Genomic DNA, 18,107 nt, shown 5'->3' with positions numbered 1-18,107 from the left:
CCCCCATGGTCATGCACACACAGCTGGGGAGTTGCCCGGGAGCGCCATTCGTATCGAGTCGCATATTCGCCTCGTGTTCTGTGCCGCTTGATATCGAAACACCTTTTGCTTGTTGGAAATGTCTGTTGTGGATACATCATGGCGCATAGGATTCCAGAATAGGTGAGTCATCGATGATATTTGTATTTCAAATTTAATGATTTGCATTGTTGTGGTCAACTATAGGGATATCATGTGACCTAAATTCCGCTCTGTCCGAACGTTTGAATACGTTCAAATTTTCCTGGTGTTTTTTTTTCTTTTAAGGACGTTCCACAGTTAAAGTGAAATCCATGTCATTTTCACCAAACTGTGCACATAGATACTTTAGAACCTTAATATTCGAAATATGCAAAAATTAACATAGGTCCATGTGCTTGATTTTTTGCTATAGAGCTTCGAAGTTCACCCAAATTGATGTTTTTAAGAATTGCGCATTCAAAAGAATTTGGCATTTTTAGACCGCCCAAGATTACTACAATGAGTTTAAACCTCTATTACTCAGTCAAAATACATGAAAAAGTCATCAAATTTCGCAAGAGAGTTAATAATTGTATCGTTAGAATGGAGAATCTATTTATAGTGCTATTTGTTTGCAATTTTAAGTTTAACAGCACTGTCAGTTCTTAAAAATGGCGTAAAAGATAACAAAATCCCAATCTAAAAAATGTAAAATATCAGTAACAAACTACAAACGTACAATAAATGCTGCACTTTATTAAAAATCCATGTCATTTTCACAAAAATTTGCAGAGTTGTAGAGGAAGGTATACCTAAGAGGTACAAACATTTAAAAATAGGGGTTCATGTGCTTGTTTTTAAACTATCAGCATTTTTATTAGAGCAAATGTGCTTTTTAAAACACCAAAAATGCGCCGAATGCTAAGTATCTATGTGAATAAAAAATCAAAACCACTCTACCATTTATTCAAACTCGGGGTAATATTCGTGATTCTTGGCAGCACTGCAGAGTAAAGTATTTTGAAATTGTAGAGAATATTTTTTTGAATGGTCCATGGAATAATTCAATTTTTTATCTTCATGAAATAACGCATCGGATCTGCAGTTAAAGTGCAGAAGATGAGAAAAATCAGCTCATACCCGCAGCTAATTAATCACCTGTTCATCCATTGTGACGTCAGCGTGCAGAGTGAAAACTATGCGCAGATCATAATGCGCGCAAACATAACTGTGGAACGTCCTTAAGATCAGCTGTTTTGTTGCATGGGTGCTACAGTAAACAAATATATCGGGCTTTGAGAAAGTATAGTGGAATTATTTATCCGAGGTTGGTCTGGCAATTACTATTTTTTCCCGAGGGGCGAAGCCCCGAGGGAAATATAGTAGTTTTGCCAGTCCAACCGAGGATTAATAATTCCCACTATGCTTTCGAATGAAACGCCTGATATATTTGCTTTATATCCTACTTTTAATAATTTATAACCAAAATCAAAATCTATGCGCTGAGTATGCAAAGTCCTGTTGAATTACCTACTTTTCTCCGAGCCACCGCGTCCAGCGGAACGCAGATTAGTGTCTGCGCTGACGCATCGCGCTGGACTTGCGCGCCCGGGAGAGAGAGAGCGCGCAAGCCGGTGCGCCGAGATATCCAGTTTTGTGAAATAATGACGTCAGAATATTGGTATATCCAAAAATATATCGAGGTCTGACGTCACGCAACATCATAGTTGAAATATATTCGGTCACATGATGCTACTTGAACCAATCACTATACAGGATTTACTCTATGTAGGATATAATATTCTATGTTCTCCAGCCATGCATAATATCAGGCGTACGCAATCAGAATGGGCAATTCGGGGGATGAGATCCAATCAAATGCAGAGTGCCACGATATGACGTTATTATGTTTCAGGTTTACAATACTCCGTATTACAAATTGTAAAGCTGTTCAAGAGTTTTGGAGGGGTTCACCTTATCGAACAAAAAATGCTCATTGGCAAAAACTGTTAACCATGCATTGAGGATTTGTCGAAATAGTCATCAAGGATTATGCGTTGACAATTTTGTATGTTCAAATTTATTTTTTTGGCCAAGTTTAATGGTTTTATGGGGCTTTCCAATGCCTTTAAACAAAATTATTTTTGTATTGCATATCATTTTTTTCAAGTTGCAACATTATTTTGGGAAAATTTATGTTTGGCCCCCCCCCCCCCTCCCCCCTCTGAATGTACACCCTATTTTGTATAATGCAGAAGACTTTTTTTAATGAACTCCTAGTAAGCAGAATTGAAAAATTTAGGGTTTATCTTGAAAGATATCAACAAGTGTTCCCTTAAATGATTAGTTTTGTTGTCATGGTTTCCTATTCATGGGAAAATCAATAAAAATATCTATGTGCGGACGACCGACGTATATTAGGTGCAGGACTTTTCAATTCTTTTTCCCAAGTACGATCCAAATCGGTTGGCAACATTGTCGAATATTTTTAATTATCTCCTTGAATCCTTCGGGAATAACGAGATGGTAACGGACCGATATGTTTTGCTTAAAAGTGCTATTTTAACGACACTATAGTGTTACTAAAAATCATATGGTCCAAATTAGTCTTCATCTCAGATTGATTGAGGAAACCATGTACTACATGTAATAATATTTGAGAAAGTACAAATAAAGTTGGATCGTGTTGAACTGTTAGTTACATTCTCATCATAGGACACCACAAGTCCACGACGGACACAATTTTCTTAACTGATCGATCAGACCCAATTAATGATGACGTAGTTTTTACCCGAGTTTTTATCGTGTTCCCCGGATTTTGTATCATGTTACTGCTTTGCTTGTCAGTGTTATTCTATTGATTCAGCTTCACAATAAACATGTAATTCACGTGGACTTTGTGTTTTAAGAAGCTGGAAACTATGGAAACGCCATTGTAATCAAAGTACGAAATATCTAAACATACTGAAACTTCAATAGCCAACCATGTTTGCTAAAATCATAATTGCGTCGGTCTGGTGATTTATGTTAAGCATATTGTTCACGGGCAGCATCCCACCACTTCTACCGCATTTTATTTTTTTGGTTAACATCTTTAGATTTACCAAAAAAGAATGTCTTTGAAATAGCGAAATATTTAATTTCAAGGTATTCCCATATTGAGGTCATATGAATAGACTCATTTAATATTCTGTAATTTTTACAAATTCATTTGCAAAATACATGATATTGATTGTCACTGGAAGTGCATGGTCGTCTTCGTTTTCCCCCTTTATTATCACTCGAGAAATATTGCTGTACAATAACGACTGTTTTAAAATGACCTTTATGTTTAAATAATTATCACAAGAGAAATACCCGTGCGTGAAATGAATAACAATGCATCCGATTTAGTGGGTGTTTGGACTTTGAAACACGATGTCTTTGGGTGTTTAAGGCAGATGGTCGGGTTATTCCAAAACATTTTGTAGTAAAGATTAGACTGAATAGACCGGTTTACTAACATATTCAAATTTTATGCATACCAGATTAACAAAGGTTGCCCCTAACAACCGGAAAGCTTGCCCGATGTTTCCCCGACATATCAACAACTAATGTATGCAAAGTGGATTCCAAGTATTGAAATACCATTGTTAGGTACAGGTTAATAGAATAACTCGTTACTAGGCCCCGAGGGAAGAAACATCCATAAATTTGACTACATTAGTAAACCGGTCTATTGAAAGTATGAATGAATGGAAAAACGCCCCACTCAAAATCTCTGGGGTTTCATTTTCTGAAAAAAAGGAAAGACGTATTTTTGTTGTGTGTGTGTCTCGCCTGCATATAATACTGAAACCACATGGTGTAATACTTAGTTTAACCCTGATTTAAACAGGAATTTTAAACCACACTTCTATAGAACATTGGCTTCATAATATTTCTTTCATATTTATGATATTGGTGGCAATTATAATATGCCATTATTGCTTCGTTAAAATCTTCTTCTTTTTTTTTTTGAATTTTCCTATTCTTCCCATTTCAAAACTCAGTTAATTTTTTAGAAAAAAAAATTTCAGCAGGGTTATAATGATTTTAAACTAGTGAATAATCTGACAACTGGCACTTCAAAAAAGTGTGATCTAAGTTAACCCAGGTCTGACTTAACCATGGGTTTAATAAAATTACTTTATTAGAATAGCCTACCACCCATTATCCATTTCCGATGGCGTCAATACTAAAATATTCTTTTTAGTCACGTGTTTTAAAATATAAAGTCCTGTCTCACGAAATCTAGACGTGAAATTATTCAAGTATCATCGATCACTTCTTAGAATTTCAGGTCAAAGACAATTAAGATCAAATGTCATTTCATGAGGTTAACGGACTTAGATTACGGCGTGGTGTCAAAATAAAAACACTTAATTTTCAAAGATAATTTTGAATAAATAATGGTTCCCACTTCCTATACCATTGAATTGGACAAAAGAGTTATCAAGTAGCGCCAATCAAAATTTTAGGTCATCTGGTTAAATGACAATTTCTTATCAGTAAGCTTAGATTAAACTTGATATTATGTATAATTCAGAAATTACTTGAAAATCAAATGGAACTTGCATAATTATCTCAATGACATGTAAAATGTTTAATATCCTTTAAAATTTCTAATTCAATTCGTCAAAGGCAGTTGAGGTCATTAAACTGTTTATAATTTGTATTGAAGTGAAAACTTGCATTATGATATCGAAATGTATTTCTCTTAATATTTTACACGTGTCGTTAGTTTCAATAGTGGGTGTCCATGCAATTCAAAACAATCATGTGACAAAATGTCATTGTCGATTGATATATATGTATATATATATAAACAAAAGAAGACTAAATAGAAACGCTGTGAGGAGACAAAATCTTCCAAATTTCCGGTCATAAACCTTCTTCAGGGATGATTTTATTATAATAAAATCATCCCTGAAGAAGGTCTATGACCGAAAATTTGGAAGATTCTGTCTCCTCACGGCGTTTCTATTAAGTCTTCTTTTGTTTCTACATTATGACGCCGACGCAGAACTCTTTGATTTGTATATATATATATATATATATATATATATATATATATATATATATATATATATATATATATATATATATAGACAAATCAAAGAGTCGATGTAGTTGAGCACTTTTCAGTAACTGTAGTTTCGTATAGTCATTATATATATATATATATATATATATATATATATATATATATGTATATTTATTTATTTATTTATTTATATATATACATGTAACTTGTACAGAACTTAATTTATGATTGTGTTTAGCAAAGTAAATGTTTTTATTATGTCTTCACATGTAAAACTGTTCAAACTTGAAGCTAAGAGTTTTCAGGAGTATGTTTATCATTTTAATGCCACTGTATTTAATTGTTTAATTGAGTACCGTCATTTTCATTCTACTTTTCATTCTTTAGTTCGGAATCTCTAGGAAATATGTAGAATACTTAAATAATTTTTACTCTGGCATTTCCCACGATAACTTCAATGTCTACACTCATGTATACCTAGCCTCTTGTCGAGGCCCTGGCGGCTGCTTCCCGAGCGAAGCGAGGGATTTCCTAATTCGCAAAGCGAATTAGGCCTTACGCGGCGCTCTGCTTCGCTCTCTCCCTTGCTTAGCCATGTTCGCTCGGAAAGCAGCCGACCGGGCCTCGACAAGAGGCTAATGTATACCCCACAGTTTCACCATTGTCCCGGAAGATTAATGATCATATCAAGAACGCCCAGAAATTTGACAGGAAATGGTTTTCTCATTCAGACTGACATACAATTGTATTTAGGCTCCTAACCTTAAATGTGGGGACTACACAAAGCACTTATTCTAGATATTCTCCTTGAATGCACTGAGATTCATGAGGTACGCTGGTATTGTTACAGATACAAATCATTCGTTGTCGTAACTTCTGAATTATAAGAAGCCAAGCATGAAGATGTATGGAAACTTTTGCAAAAACGGTGTCTCGCATGAATCGTTGACGTGAAAAACATTGAAGAAAAACCACCTGGAAATACTGATTGTCCAAAACGAAACTATATTTTATATCTTCATAGACGGTACTACCGCACCGTTGCAGGTTTGCAGGGAATACTAGAACTGAACAAGACGATGTAAACAACTATAACAGCTATCTGAACGTGAGAAGAAGCGGAAAGCGCGTTATGTCACTGTTTTGTTGTTGTTTTTTTTTTTTCTTAGAGTGATAATTTGATTTTTTCCCGAAAGTATAAATGAACAAATAGGAAGTAATTTATCATAATTTGAATGTTAAGAAATTGACTGGCATCTCTTAGGTTTTACACATAGGTGCCAATAATCGTGCTTGCTTAGCCCGGCCGCCATGACACTTCTTTTACAAAAAATAACTTGCATTTTATGTAAAGACCCGAACGGAGACGAATAGTGTATCGTATTCATTTTTGGAACTCGTTCTGAGCCTACTTACTTGAAACCTATTCTACCATGCCCCCTTTGATATATGATAGCAGTATAGATATTCCATTTGTAGACATTCATTTTTGGAATGTCTTTAGTTAATTACATGTATGTATTATTCAATTCACATCCTGAACTTGATCTCTCCTCTTCTATTTGCAGGTGATTATTGAATGTAATGGCTGAGGGAGTTTTACAAGTGGGTTTCGTTGAAACAATGTCATCAGAATCCGGTATGAGTGACAACATCCAAATACATGTGAAGCCCACTCGTTCTGAGCCTACTTACTTGAAACTTATTCTACCATGCCCCCTTTGATATATGATAGCAGTATAGATATTCTATTTGTAGATACGTAACTCTAATTTTAATTTGGGATTTGATTTGTCAATGATTATTCACTCGCTTCACATACATCATTCAAGTTGGATGTTCCAGGTATTCGGGTAATTGATCTTGGTTCTTTTGTCAAAACTACAAAGTGAGAATATACAAGTCTATATTGGAACAACGTACTGTTTAAAGTGCTCCCCTCAGTGGATATCGAAATGATGAAACCTAAACACCAGCCACAAAACACCGCACTCATTATAACCTCATCGCGTTGAGCCTACACCGAACACTAGCACCCTCCAATCTCCAGTACACCTTCACATCCACGTCACAACACCACCTACGAAGCACGTGTTGAGTCTGGCACACTTACACATTGCACTCGAGGACACCTGACCAAAGCACCGCACTTTCAGTGGCTATTCCTCGAGTATCTTCTCCTGTAAACTTACCGTGAGATCGTTTGAAGCATGAAGAATCCTATTCTAATCGTGCCCAGAACTCTTTGGGTCATCTTTGTCCTCGTGGGAAAGTCATGTTCCTTTGTGGTATGTCTTTAAACTTGTATTCTTTAAGTTAACATCCAACTTGTCAAAGAAAGTTTGTAATCAACGAAAGCACGAATTGTGGAAGAAATGTATCTCATTTCCTCATCTGTAGATGCTTATGGAGTGTCTCAGTGTCATGTAGGAACCAGCAATATCAAAGTGAACTTCATAATATACCAAAGTTTTGTCAAGAATGTTTTTATTCACCATTACATTTACAGGGCCATTGCTCATATCTAAAAGAATCGAGTTTGGAACTTTGACTAAAAGTATGCCATTTACTTGATACGTTTGGTAATATGTGAACTTTATTTTTGGAACAAAAAAAACCCTATTACCTTTCATTAGGACAAAACTGTTCCTATCAATAGTAAAAATGAAAGAAATCCCGTCAATCTAATTCATATTCCTTGAGATATTCCACAACTCTTTTTCTTCTAATTACTTTTACGACCTCGATTTTCGGTTTTCTTTTCCAGGTAAGCCCCTTCCTTGCTGATGATTCGAATGGTGACGACATTTTGAAAAAGATGAACAACAGATTTGGGATATCACATGACATGCCCCAGCCAATCATTGCCCGTTTGGTCAGGGATGCAGATGATGGTAACTATTCATTTAAGTTTCCACATTGCATCACTCCTAGAGTTGGAATAAAGGGAGGGAAAATCCTTTGTCTGAAAAAGATCTTGAATAAAGGAATGGACAACTCTGTATTGTTTTGATGGATGTGAGAATATGCCTCAAAAAGCCTCATTCGTGTATTATGATAGAATAATAGAAATGTCAATATTTGCTCGGTCGCTTAAACACACATAATAATGACAGAAGGAGCGAGCGTTAATGGGAGGGGGAAGATCAGCATGGATGTCGATCCCGGGGGATGGAGGTATATATCCCCCAGTATTTTAGGTGGGGTATAGCCAGTGTTACCATCACCCCAATGAATTAAGGTCGAACATCATATTTCAATACAATTAATCATATGACAAGTATCAAAATACTGATATTAATACTTCTACTACTAGAAGTAGTCGTAGTAGTAGTAGTAGTATCATCATTATCATAATGATAGTAATGATAATAAAAATGATTATCATCGTGGGTGGTAGCGATTCCCATTCATGGGTATCGATCACATGGTGAGGGTGGGAGATATATAGAATGGCGTGTGTTATCAATGGAAACATTGACTGTCGTATGTATGCATGATGACCAATTCTTTTCTCTCTGAATTTCTTATGTAAATTGTTATTAAATGAAACCATTCCTTTCAGATATCATTAGAAGCAGATAGGTAGAGTATTTCTTTAAAATCCAGGATTACATTATATCTTTTTGAAAATTCACCCCTCCCCACAACCAAGCGCCTGGGTGCTCCGTTTATTTTACTACCCTTTTGAATGTCACTTCATTTTTTGTCAGTATTCTTTATCCCGATTTATGATGTAACGTAAATGGAGAACATGTAAAGAAATTAGAATTCAAATAAAATGAGTAATAACCCCCAAAACCGACAAAAAATTCTCAACATTACTACTTTTCAGGTAAATTGAAAAAAAAAAACAGCTCGCGCTTCGCGCACGCATTGATCTATAGTACTTTTAGTAGTCTCGTTGTAGAAATAAAGCTAACTCGTACATAAAACTGTAGTATTAAGGACTACCCACGCTGGCGTGCAGATGTGGGGCATAGGGACCATGGAAGAAAAAGGGTGACTTTGATATATACATGTACATGTGTATTTTTTAGATATCTTTTCAAAATCTGTTACAAAATTTGATTTTTGCATTAAGAGGTCTCTCGCATTTTGTTTTAATAAAGTTGGCCTATTAAGTCACGTCTGGCCGTCGAAAATTTTTAGACTCATTACGCAATTGCCCCCCTCAAACTAACAAAACAAATCCCTCACAGAGAACAAAAATTGGGTCAGTCATCCCATGGCCGTACGCAGTGGTTGAGGGGCAGTTAACCACCTCCTCCCCCCCCCCCCCCTCAAAAAAATTGAATAACATTTTTAACTGAAAATATTCACAAAATTTATGATAAGTGTGCACGAAATCCTTCAATTTCACTTTTGAAAATACAAAAGAGCCAATGGCAAGCTCGGTCGCTTCGCTCCCTCGCGTTTGGGTTTCATCGAAAACGTTTACGCGTCCCCCTCCCCCTGGAAAAAAATTCTGCTTACGACCATGGTCATCAATCGACACCCATTCCTCTAGTTTCCCTCCCCCAGTTCATCCTTTTTGTTTTTATTCTTATCCCGTTTACATTTGTGTGTGGGTGGTGGGTGTTTGTATTTCAAGGCTTGCATGCGCCGGAGCAAGTACGTTGGTTTCTTCAATCTGGCAGAGTGGGTTCGGGGTCGGTGTCAGCATGGTCAGTGTCGGTATTGCTAGCACTATTCATAATGCCTTCCATAACCCATGTCTAATTTGCGTTTAAAGATCACAATTGCCACCTTTCGCAATCCTCACGGACGCTAATATTAGGGTCCCCTAACACAAAAGTTAACGCTTAATCATACACTTGATTTTTAAGATTGATTGTACATTATAGTCAATAGAGTCAAACGTAGAGAACTGCTATACAATCAATGCTAAGCTTTGTGTTACAGGGGGGTTTCAGGCCCTACAAATCTGCTTTTCGTGTGCAAAATTCTTTCCCGCGACACCCGCACCATACATGCATGTATATTACGACTGATGGCTGGAGATATTCGAAATGCAGGACCTAAAATAGATTATGACATGGATAAGAAAGTGGTTTTTCAAACAAATCGAGTACATATTGAGTGAGGAAAAAGTTACTGAATTAAGGCTTAGATATAGATCATTACAGTCCATCGAATCGATATTGCATTTAATGTGGATTATTGGTGGATCTCCGGCAATTGATTCCATGGGTCAAATCACCTCTCCAGCCGAAACCATTTCGCATGCGTTGAATATGTACACAGCATGTATACGTGCGGGGTTTTTTTTCTTTTGTTTACTCCTACTCAAACGATATGCCTCTAGCACACAATGTAATGGGCATTATGCTTTACTTTCCCCAGAAATGGGGGATTAGATTCGAATTCCCGGGAGGACCACTTCCATTGATGAGTGGTTACCAGGCACGACATGTGGTTTCGAAAAGCACCCTGAACAAGGGAAGCAAGGCTTTTCCAGATTATGAAAATGCATCTCTTAACAAGTATTAAGCTTGTGAAACCCTACAAGTATTGAAAACATATCCTCCTTTTTCAGTATTTTAAACATCGTTTTTGACACCCTTATAACGTTACATAGGCCTATACGTAACGTACTTGCCCACTCTTTCCCTTTTTACGCGTGGTCGCGCCTGGTATCCACTCTTCAATGGAAGTGGGCCCCCGGGCGGCCTCTCGAGCTCTGGGAGGAACCAAATGTGGCTTTGGAAAGTCGTCCTAAATCGGATATATCGCTGTTACCATAGTAGCTACCAGAAGTTTGCACACGAAACGCAGATTGAATGTTTCCATTCCAGATGCGATACGAAAAAAAAATCTCATGTCACACAATTTGCATTGCAGGACAGAGTTTTACGACCATGACGACAGGCCCAAAAGTCTCTTCCAAAATCAACTACCGTCGCAAATAAGCGTTCGCGTTCTCCAACGAAAGGTCGGGATTATCTAGTTCATCACCTAGTGAGATCCGTCAAAGGACCTGGGGGCATTTCCTCAACATTTTTGTCCGACAGCAACGTTCCTAGAATGTGATTGGCTGAGGAACACAGTTCCTATATGGTAACTGTCGGATAAAACAAGTCTTGTCTTGTCAGTTCATGTTAGCTTTGATGCTGTGCTCATGTAGCAATCAGCCAAACACTCACACCAAAAGGTCAAGACCGAACCAGGAATTATCCATTACATTTTCCTTTTGAAATCTGGATGAGGGTGTACATTGACATTTCTGTACTATTGATGTCTTAGCTTTAGATTGTGAGGCCTTAAATATATTTTGAAGAATAGACTCTGGGTAAGTTTTCCAATTTGGCATGTCAGTATTGCACCGCACTCTTAGCTTTCATGGCTTTAGACTCTTGGTCATGGGGGGTGTTTCATCAATAGAAAGGACTTGTTGGACGTTTTATCCGACAGTTACCATAGAAACGTTGCTTCTCAGCCAAACAAAATCAAAGAAAGTTGTCAGATCTGAACAATTGGACGAAAATGTTGATGAAACGCTTCCCAGGTCTTCACGTCTGTAGTCTGTGTGTGTGGTGTGTGTGTGTTATACGGCGAGTATAAAGAAAAACGTGATTAAGTGGGAAATACTTTACGTTTGCGGCCCTTAATTGATTTTTTTTTTAACTTCTTTTCAGGTGAAGAACCAACCCAAAGCCCCAAATTCAATCACCTCATCCTGATCATCCCTTGTGTTTTGGGGGTTGTTGTTATTACCATAATCGTGTTGGTGGTTTGCTACATGCGCAGGAAATCTGGAATAACAAGTTGCATCTCGGATGAATGGTTGATTTGGTGTGGTCTTACGAAACGAAGTAAGTATATCGAAATATTCTTTCATAAATACGAATTAGCTTTACTGTCAATGAATTTAATGAACAAAATATATACAATTTTTTTTTTATCAAAATTGAAGGGAGTATATATTTATGTATGATTTATTTGACATAAATTAAGGGACATGTTTATTCCCTTTTTTCTTCAAAGCGTACACTGCAATGGATTCGGTGTTCAGGGATACATGTACAATCCGAATTCATGATTAGGTCACGGAAAATCGGTCTGCATTTCCCCTATTGTTTAACTAACACTTATTTATAGGTATATATTTAATGTGTTGGTAAAATAAAGTTATCAATATTATTTGCAGTATAATATCATGAGATAAATCTTATCCTCAGTGCATGTGGATACAGAGCAACAGTAGAGAAAAAGGGTAAGCAAAAGGAGCAGAAAATACGAAAAGGAAAATGGAAGGCAAAATGAGAACAGAGACAAGGGGACGAAGACAAAGAAGAGTGTACTAAAATTGATTATTATCATGATTATTATTATGGTTTTCTTTCAAATGTATATCCAAGTAGATGCATTATATAACTCGATTTTCCCCCTTCATTTCTATAAAGGTGACACTTCATCAGAGCTTGCAAAAAATCTCAGGTATGTAAATTGAGATTTGTTGTTATATATCACTATTATATTTAGTACGATCTCGTTAGTTTTATCCTGAATATAATAAATGGTGGAACATTTTAATGTTAAACTTAAGCAAGTAATAATATTTTATTTGGTTCCCCAAAATTTTATGAATTAAATGAAACCAATCGTTGTCTCTGCACATTTAAAAAAGGCCATTTATGCATTATCGTCAGACATACATGTGAATGTAACGGTTTAACACTTACACGATATCATGAAGTTAAGTTTATGAAACTTTTACGAAAGGATTTCTTTGCGTACTTTTGATTTGCAGATCAGCCAATGGATCTCGTGTTTATTATACAAACAGAGAAGAGGAACAGAGAAATGGACATGGTGGTACCAATGTGAAGCTCTTCCCACATGGTGTTGATGAGGGTGGTAATAATGAATCAGCCATCAAATTGTTACCAGGTAACCAGCATCTCCAAACTACAGAGTGGGTTCAGAGGGAATTCGTAGAACAAACAGGAGCAATCCCATCGGAAAGATCTCCGAATCGACCGGGCACCCCTGATACCGGTGTCACCTCTCTACTAACTGATGAAGAGGATATATCGCCAAAAACCACTGCTGTGGTACACCAAAGTGGAACCCATGCCAAAATCTTCAAGTTTCATCATCACAGTCTTCATGGAGAAGGACAGCATGGAAACAATGAGACTGAACAAGCCAGGTCGATCCAGATAAACATGGGTCGTACCCTAAACAATATTCCAGAGAATGGAAGCGTTGAGAACGGAAAAGATTTGGAAGACCATGACAAAACTGGCGGCGGTTTGGACAAAGATAAGCACAGTAGTGGGAGTAGTAACTCAGACGACGAAGTGTTTGAATCGGGAATGGGTGGGAGTTGTAGGTCTACATGTTCTGCAAAAGTAGGTTCTAACAACAACTCACAATTTCGCGACAAGTTTACGAAAGGAGCACATTTTTCTACAAAGAGCCCGTTTGGCGAAAGCTCTGGAAATGGAAGACAGGTATCATATGGCGGTGCCGATCAATTTACTTCAGATTCGCATATGGTTGAGGCTCTAGTCAACCGGAACAAGCAACCTCAGGTCGAAGGCAAGAAGCATCCTGATAATGGAGTGGGAAGTGAAGGGGAACGTCTCATTTCAATGAACTCGAATCAACCCAGTGGATTACTTGGTCGTTCAAGATTGCAAGCGTCTGGCGAATACCAGGAAATTCAAGAAGGGAAGAGAAGGGCACCTAGAACCGCCCCTCCGGACAGCGCCTCTTCTCCAGATACTACTGGAAGTATTCACGCTAATCATGTTCATTTGACTGTTCAAGGAAATGTTAAGGTTGATTTCAACAATCATGTCAGTGATGTGCATGTGGGTGATAGAACAATAAATAACAACAATCATACTAAAATCTTTCCTCAAAACACTAACGTTACAGGTGCATTCAATAAGTCTTCCACTGGACGTCATACCCGTTAGGTTAAAAATGTTGATTTATTGTACTTCTTTCCCCTTTTTTAATCAAACGGGGTTGGAATTTTCGCAGAAAAAGAAAGCGAGACGTTAGATATTTTGGGAAGAAAGATAATTCAGACTTTAAACAATCCTGTGTAGTAACCTTTCAATACATCCCACTCCCATTTTATTCCACTTTTAATTCATTTACTGCTCTTGTCATTATAAGCGTATCAAATTTCAAGCCATGAACTTGAAAACCATCAAATAGAAGGGCCCACATTATAAGGGTTTTGACGTCAATACCTTATTCACTTTAAGAAATTGATATTTTGAATGGGAATCGAATGATGTGAATTCGAATGATAAATATGATAGAAAGTAGAAATAATTTCGTCTTTTGTTCTCATATACTATTTTAGAGTTTGTCTTTGAAATATCATACCTTTAATTTTGATAGGGTAAGGCCATTTTTCTTTAGCAGCACGAAGGGGAAAAATGACAAATAAGAATGCACCAGACACATTCAAGGCCAATGTGTGGGGCAATAAGGCATATCACGTGAGCATTCCATGGCCATGTTCTTCGATGGCCGTGGATAGATTTAAGCCCTGGAATCTCTTAATTGGGGAGAAATATGAGTGATAAAATGCATTTTTTTAAATCTGCTCCCAAGACTGTCCAAATAATTCTATTGATTGTATATATGTAGAAAGGCATTTGACCCATCTTATTTCCCAATGTTGTGTCCAGATACTGAGGGCAATATTTCAAAAGTTAACTCGGAAGTATCTGTCTATGAAAAGAAAAAGGGAAAGTTGAAAGTTTTGTTGAATATGAAATGAGATGGCGATCTTATGATATTTTAATACTTTTGGAAATGTATATTCTATTTCACTATGGTACATTTGATGATAAACTTGCAATGGACACCTGATATAGTGCTGTAAATTGTTTTAAACATCATTTTTGTGCTCATTCAATGTAGACGTTTGTATGACAAAAAAAAATTATTGCATTTTATTTGAAAAATATATGATATACAGTACATGATTGAAAGCAATATGTAAGTAAAAACTTAATGGAAAACGTATTACTTTTATAACGAATTCATTATCAGCTAATCAAATCGTGTATATATTCATAGTATTTCGGTAGCTTATAAAAGATAAATTTTGTTGTTGCTACACAGACACATTATTGAATGGTGGAATATCATCACTGCCATCAAAATTTCCTTTAATCCATATTTGCCTACACTTAAACGAGTATACTTGAGAGTACTATAAAAACTTACTATTTTTAATGTATTGAAATTTGAATGCTGCATGATATCATTACACTCTTTACCGTCAAATACAGCTTTACTGTCAATATCATACGAGTAATTAATTCAAAGAATTTAGTTAACACCATTTTGAACATCATCATTCATCAGAGCAAATATGTAAAGTATAGATAGCGACTAGAAATTATTTGAAGATTTTGTCATATTTGGAAGGGTTGTATTATTTATAATATTTTGTTATAATATGTGTAGCTTTCTGTCAATTTAACTCGGTCGATAGTCAGGTGCACTCAAGTTACTTGTGCGTAAATATTCTAGTATTAGTTAGGCTTTATGGGTTCCGTGGTGAAATATCTAAAGCCTATCATAAGCTTTTAGATGTCGGATAATTCGAAATATATTCTAACTTTCCAATCTTACAAAGGTTGAGAGTAACTGTTATGTAATTTATGTGATTCTTTATGGAATATAAAATCTGCCGTTGTGAGAGATATTGTGCCCTAGCTGAGAAATTTTATTTCATAATAGCAAAATACCTATGTATTTACTAACGAATTTCTAAAAATATGTAGAAAGGTTATTGACTAAAATATCTGTCTCGTTCCATTTAATACAAGATGATGATATACACAGAAGAAACGTGAGCTCTGTGGGGAATTGATATTTTCATTGTAAATTTTACCAATGAACGATAGGTTTGTATTGCTTGTATCACATATTGTGTATTATATATAAATATATATATATATATGTATATATACTCTTCCATTCTATCTGAAAATGAAATTTCTCAAAGCAATATTCATCTAAACTAACAAAACAATTTATGTTTTAATTAAAAATGCACTATGTGCCAAACAAAACGGCTTGTCAACTATTTTACCATTGTACCATTATGAGATGTAAATATTGACGGTAAATGGTTTTGTATTGGTTGGATATACGATATTTTTGTATTTTACTTGGTGTGTTTTAATAATATATATTTGTTTGGTCAATTTTAGTGTGCAGCTTTCATAATTTTCAATACCATTTGCATAAATCATTGTCATTTTACTTTAAATGTGCAATTGAAATAGGCCTACAAATTACTTTTATATATATATATATATATATATATCGTAATTGTTTTATTCTGAAATGTTATAGTCGCTGCTGCTATGTGTCACTTAAACAAACATGTAAAGACTGTTCCAATACTAAAAGCTTGATTAATCATATGACAGCTTTTTTATATGTCTTCACAACTATAACGTTGTCTGGTAAATCTAACCTAAGTATATCAGCATTGTTTGGGCGTTTCCTCAGCCTAGGCTATATCCTTCATTTTAAACTTGCAGTACTCTGTGAAACTGTCTTTCACTTGTTAATCTTAATTATTATTGCGAATAAATTCTCAAATCAATCACATGTCATATCGTGCGTGTTTACAGTCATGTTTTGAACTGTATTAATTTTGAGGTAGGACCATGATAATGGATGGGGAGAGCTGTTTCAAAATCGCATAAGGATAAATGTCTAGTATCTTGATCTGATATTATCTGAGCGATCTCAACCAAGTATGTAGCAACCATCCTCTCCGAAAATATGTATCAGTGTGTTGCACCACAAATTGTCACCCCGCGACAATTTGTGCAAAAACTGACACAACAAATTGTCCCTCCTGGACAATTTAGCGACAATTTGTGCTGCACGTGCCGGTCTAAATTTTTAAGCATATTGTGCCAATTTGTGTCGGCAAAAAGAAACATAGAACCACATATTGTCGCCCATTACACGAATTGTCTTCAACCACCAATCTGGTGTGTAGTGTATGTGCGTCACGGTGTGTGTCGTTGTTTGTGGTAAGGTTGTGTGCGTTGTGTTAGAGGTGTTGTGTTGGTATGTGTGTGTATTTGTGTGTATTATTTTTTTCTTCATTGTTGTTATTTTTTGGGGGGGTTATATCCACTTGATCTAGCAGTAGCAGTTGGTCAAATTCTCTGATCGTCTAATACCATAAGAGCTAATACCCATTTGCTCTAGTAACGGTTTGATCGAACTTCACTTGGTCTAATGTATAGGACTTGGTCGAATCCTTGCTTGGTCTTTTGACCACTCGGTATAATTGCCGAATCGTCGAATTAGTCAAATGGTCTAATCGCCTTTTCGTCTAGATGGCAACTAAATATTTCCAGTCTGTTACAGGAATAGACCAAGTGGTGTTAGACCAATTAGATATTAGAACAAATAGAAATTAGACCAAATGGAAATTAGACGGAATGGTAAATAGGCAAAATGACAATAAGGCCAAAAGGTAAACTGGTTGTAGACGAAATGGAATAAGACCATTTATAGGATGAGGCCATTAGTCAAATCTGGTTTAGACCACCTGGCAATTTACCTTTAGGTGAGGTTAAGTAGAGAACAGCAGCAGAGCCCGTGGAAAACTCAGTTTTTATCCACTTGGTCTAACAACAGTTGGACTAATTCTCCGTTTGTCTAATAACACACGAGCTTAACCCATTTGGTCTACTAATAATTTGGTCTAATTTGCAATTTATCTAAAATATACTTGGTCTAATGACCAATTCGTCTAATAGCCAAATGGTCTAATTGCATTTTCGTGTAATGCCCAAATGAATGCTTAGTCTATTACCAGGTTATTACTGAGAGCGACCAAGTGGTGATAGATCAATTGGACGGTAAACGAAATGGGCATTAGACGAAAGGCGAAGTGCTACATAGACCAATAGGCAGTTAGACCGACTGGTTATAGACAAAATGGAATGTGATATGAGACAAAAAGGACATTCGCCATGTGTTAATAAGGGCCAACTTAATGTAAAAGAAGTAAATAAACTAGACA

At 36.2% G+C, this 18,107-nt stretch overlaps 1 protein-coding gene across 6 annotated transcripts; it reads left to right on the top strand.

Annotated features, from left to right (window-relative positions):
• Positions 1-16,664, top strand: LOC129259504 (uncharacterized). Of its 6 annotated transcripts, XM_064098318.1 has the most exons (7): positions 11-162; positions 6,090-6,173; positions 6,634-6,730; positions 7,833-7,959; positions 11,704-11,880; positions 12,472-12,505; positions 12,819-16,664. In XM_064098318.1, the coding sequence occupies exons 3-7, from the start codon at positions 6,650-6,652 to the stop codon at positions 13,993-13,995; spliced, it is 1,596 nt and encodes a 531-aa protein (XP_063954388.1). In that variant the 5' UTR covers positions 11-162; positions 6,090-6,173; positions 6,634-6,649; the 3' UTR covers positions 13,996-16,664. The 6 variants fall into 6 exon arrangements, with proteins under 6 accessions (XP_054753763.2, XP_063954388.1, XP_063954400.1 ...); XM_054897788.2 differs by lacking the exon at positions 6,090-6,173 and having other exon boundaries at positions 1-162; positions 6,634-7,353; XM_064098330.1 differs by lacking the exon at positions 6,090-6,173 and having other exon boundaries at positions 6,634-6,704.
• Positions 16,665-18,107: the final 1,443 nt, after the last annotated feature.

The sequence above is a fragment of the Lytechinus pictus genome, chromosome 1, assembly GCF_037042905.1.
Source record: "Lytechinus pictus isolate F3 Inbred chromosome 1, Lp3.0, whole genome shotgun sequence".
NCBI classification, from domain to species: Eukaryota; Metazoa; Echinodermata; class Echinoidea; order Temnopleuroida; family Toxopneustidae; genus Lytechinus; species Lytechinus pictus.
Note: the sequence above shows the minus strand (reverse complement) of the source record. Positions and strands in the feature narration are given on the sequence as shown.

Coding starts and splice junctions, on each gene's coding strand:
- LOC129259504 (XM_064098312.1), top strand. CDS start 6,650: ATGGCTGAGGGAGTTTTACAAGTGGGTTTCGTTGAAACAATGTCATCA. Junction 6,731..7,832: donor GTGACAACATCCAAATACAT/GTGAAGCCCACT, acceptor TTTCTTTTCCAG/GTAAGCCCCTTCCTTGCTGA. Junction 11,881..12,471: donor GTGTGGTCTTACGAAACGAA/GTAAGTATATCG, acceptor ATTTCTATAAAG/GTGACACTTCATCAGAGCTT.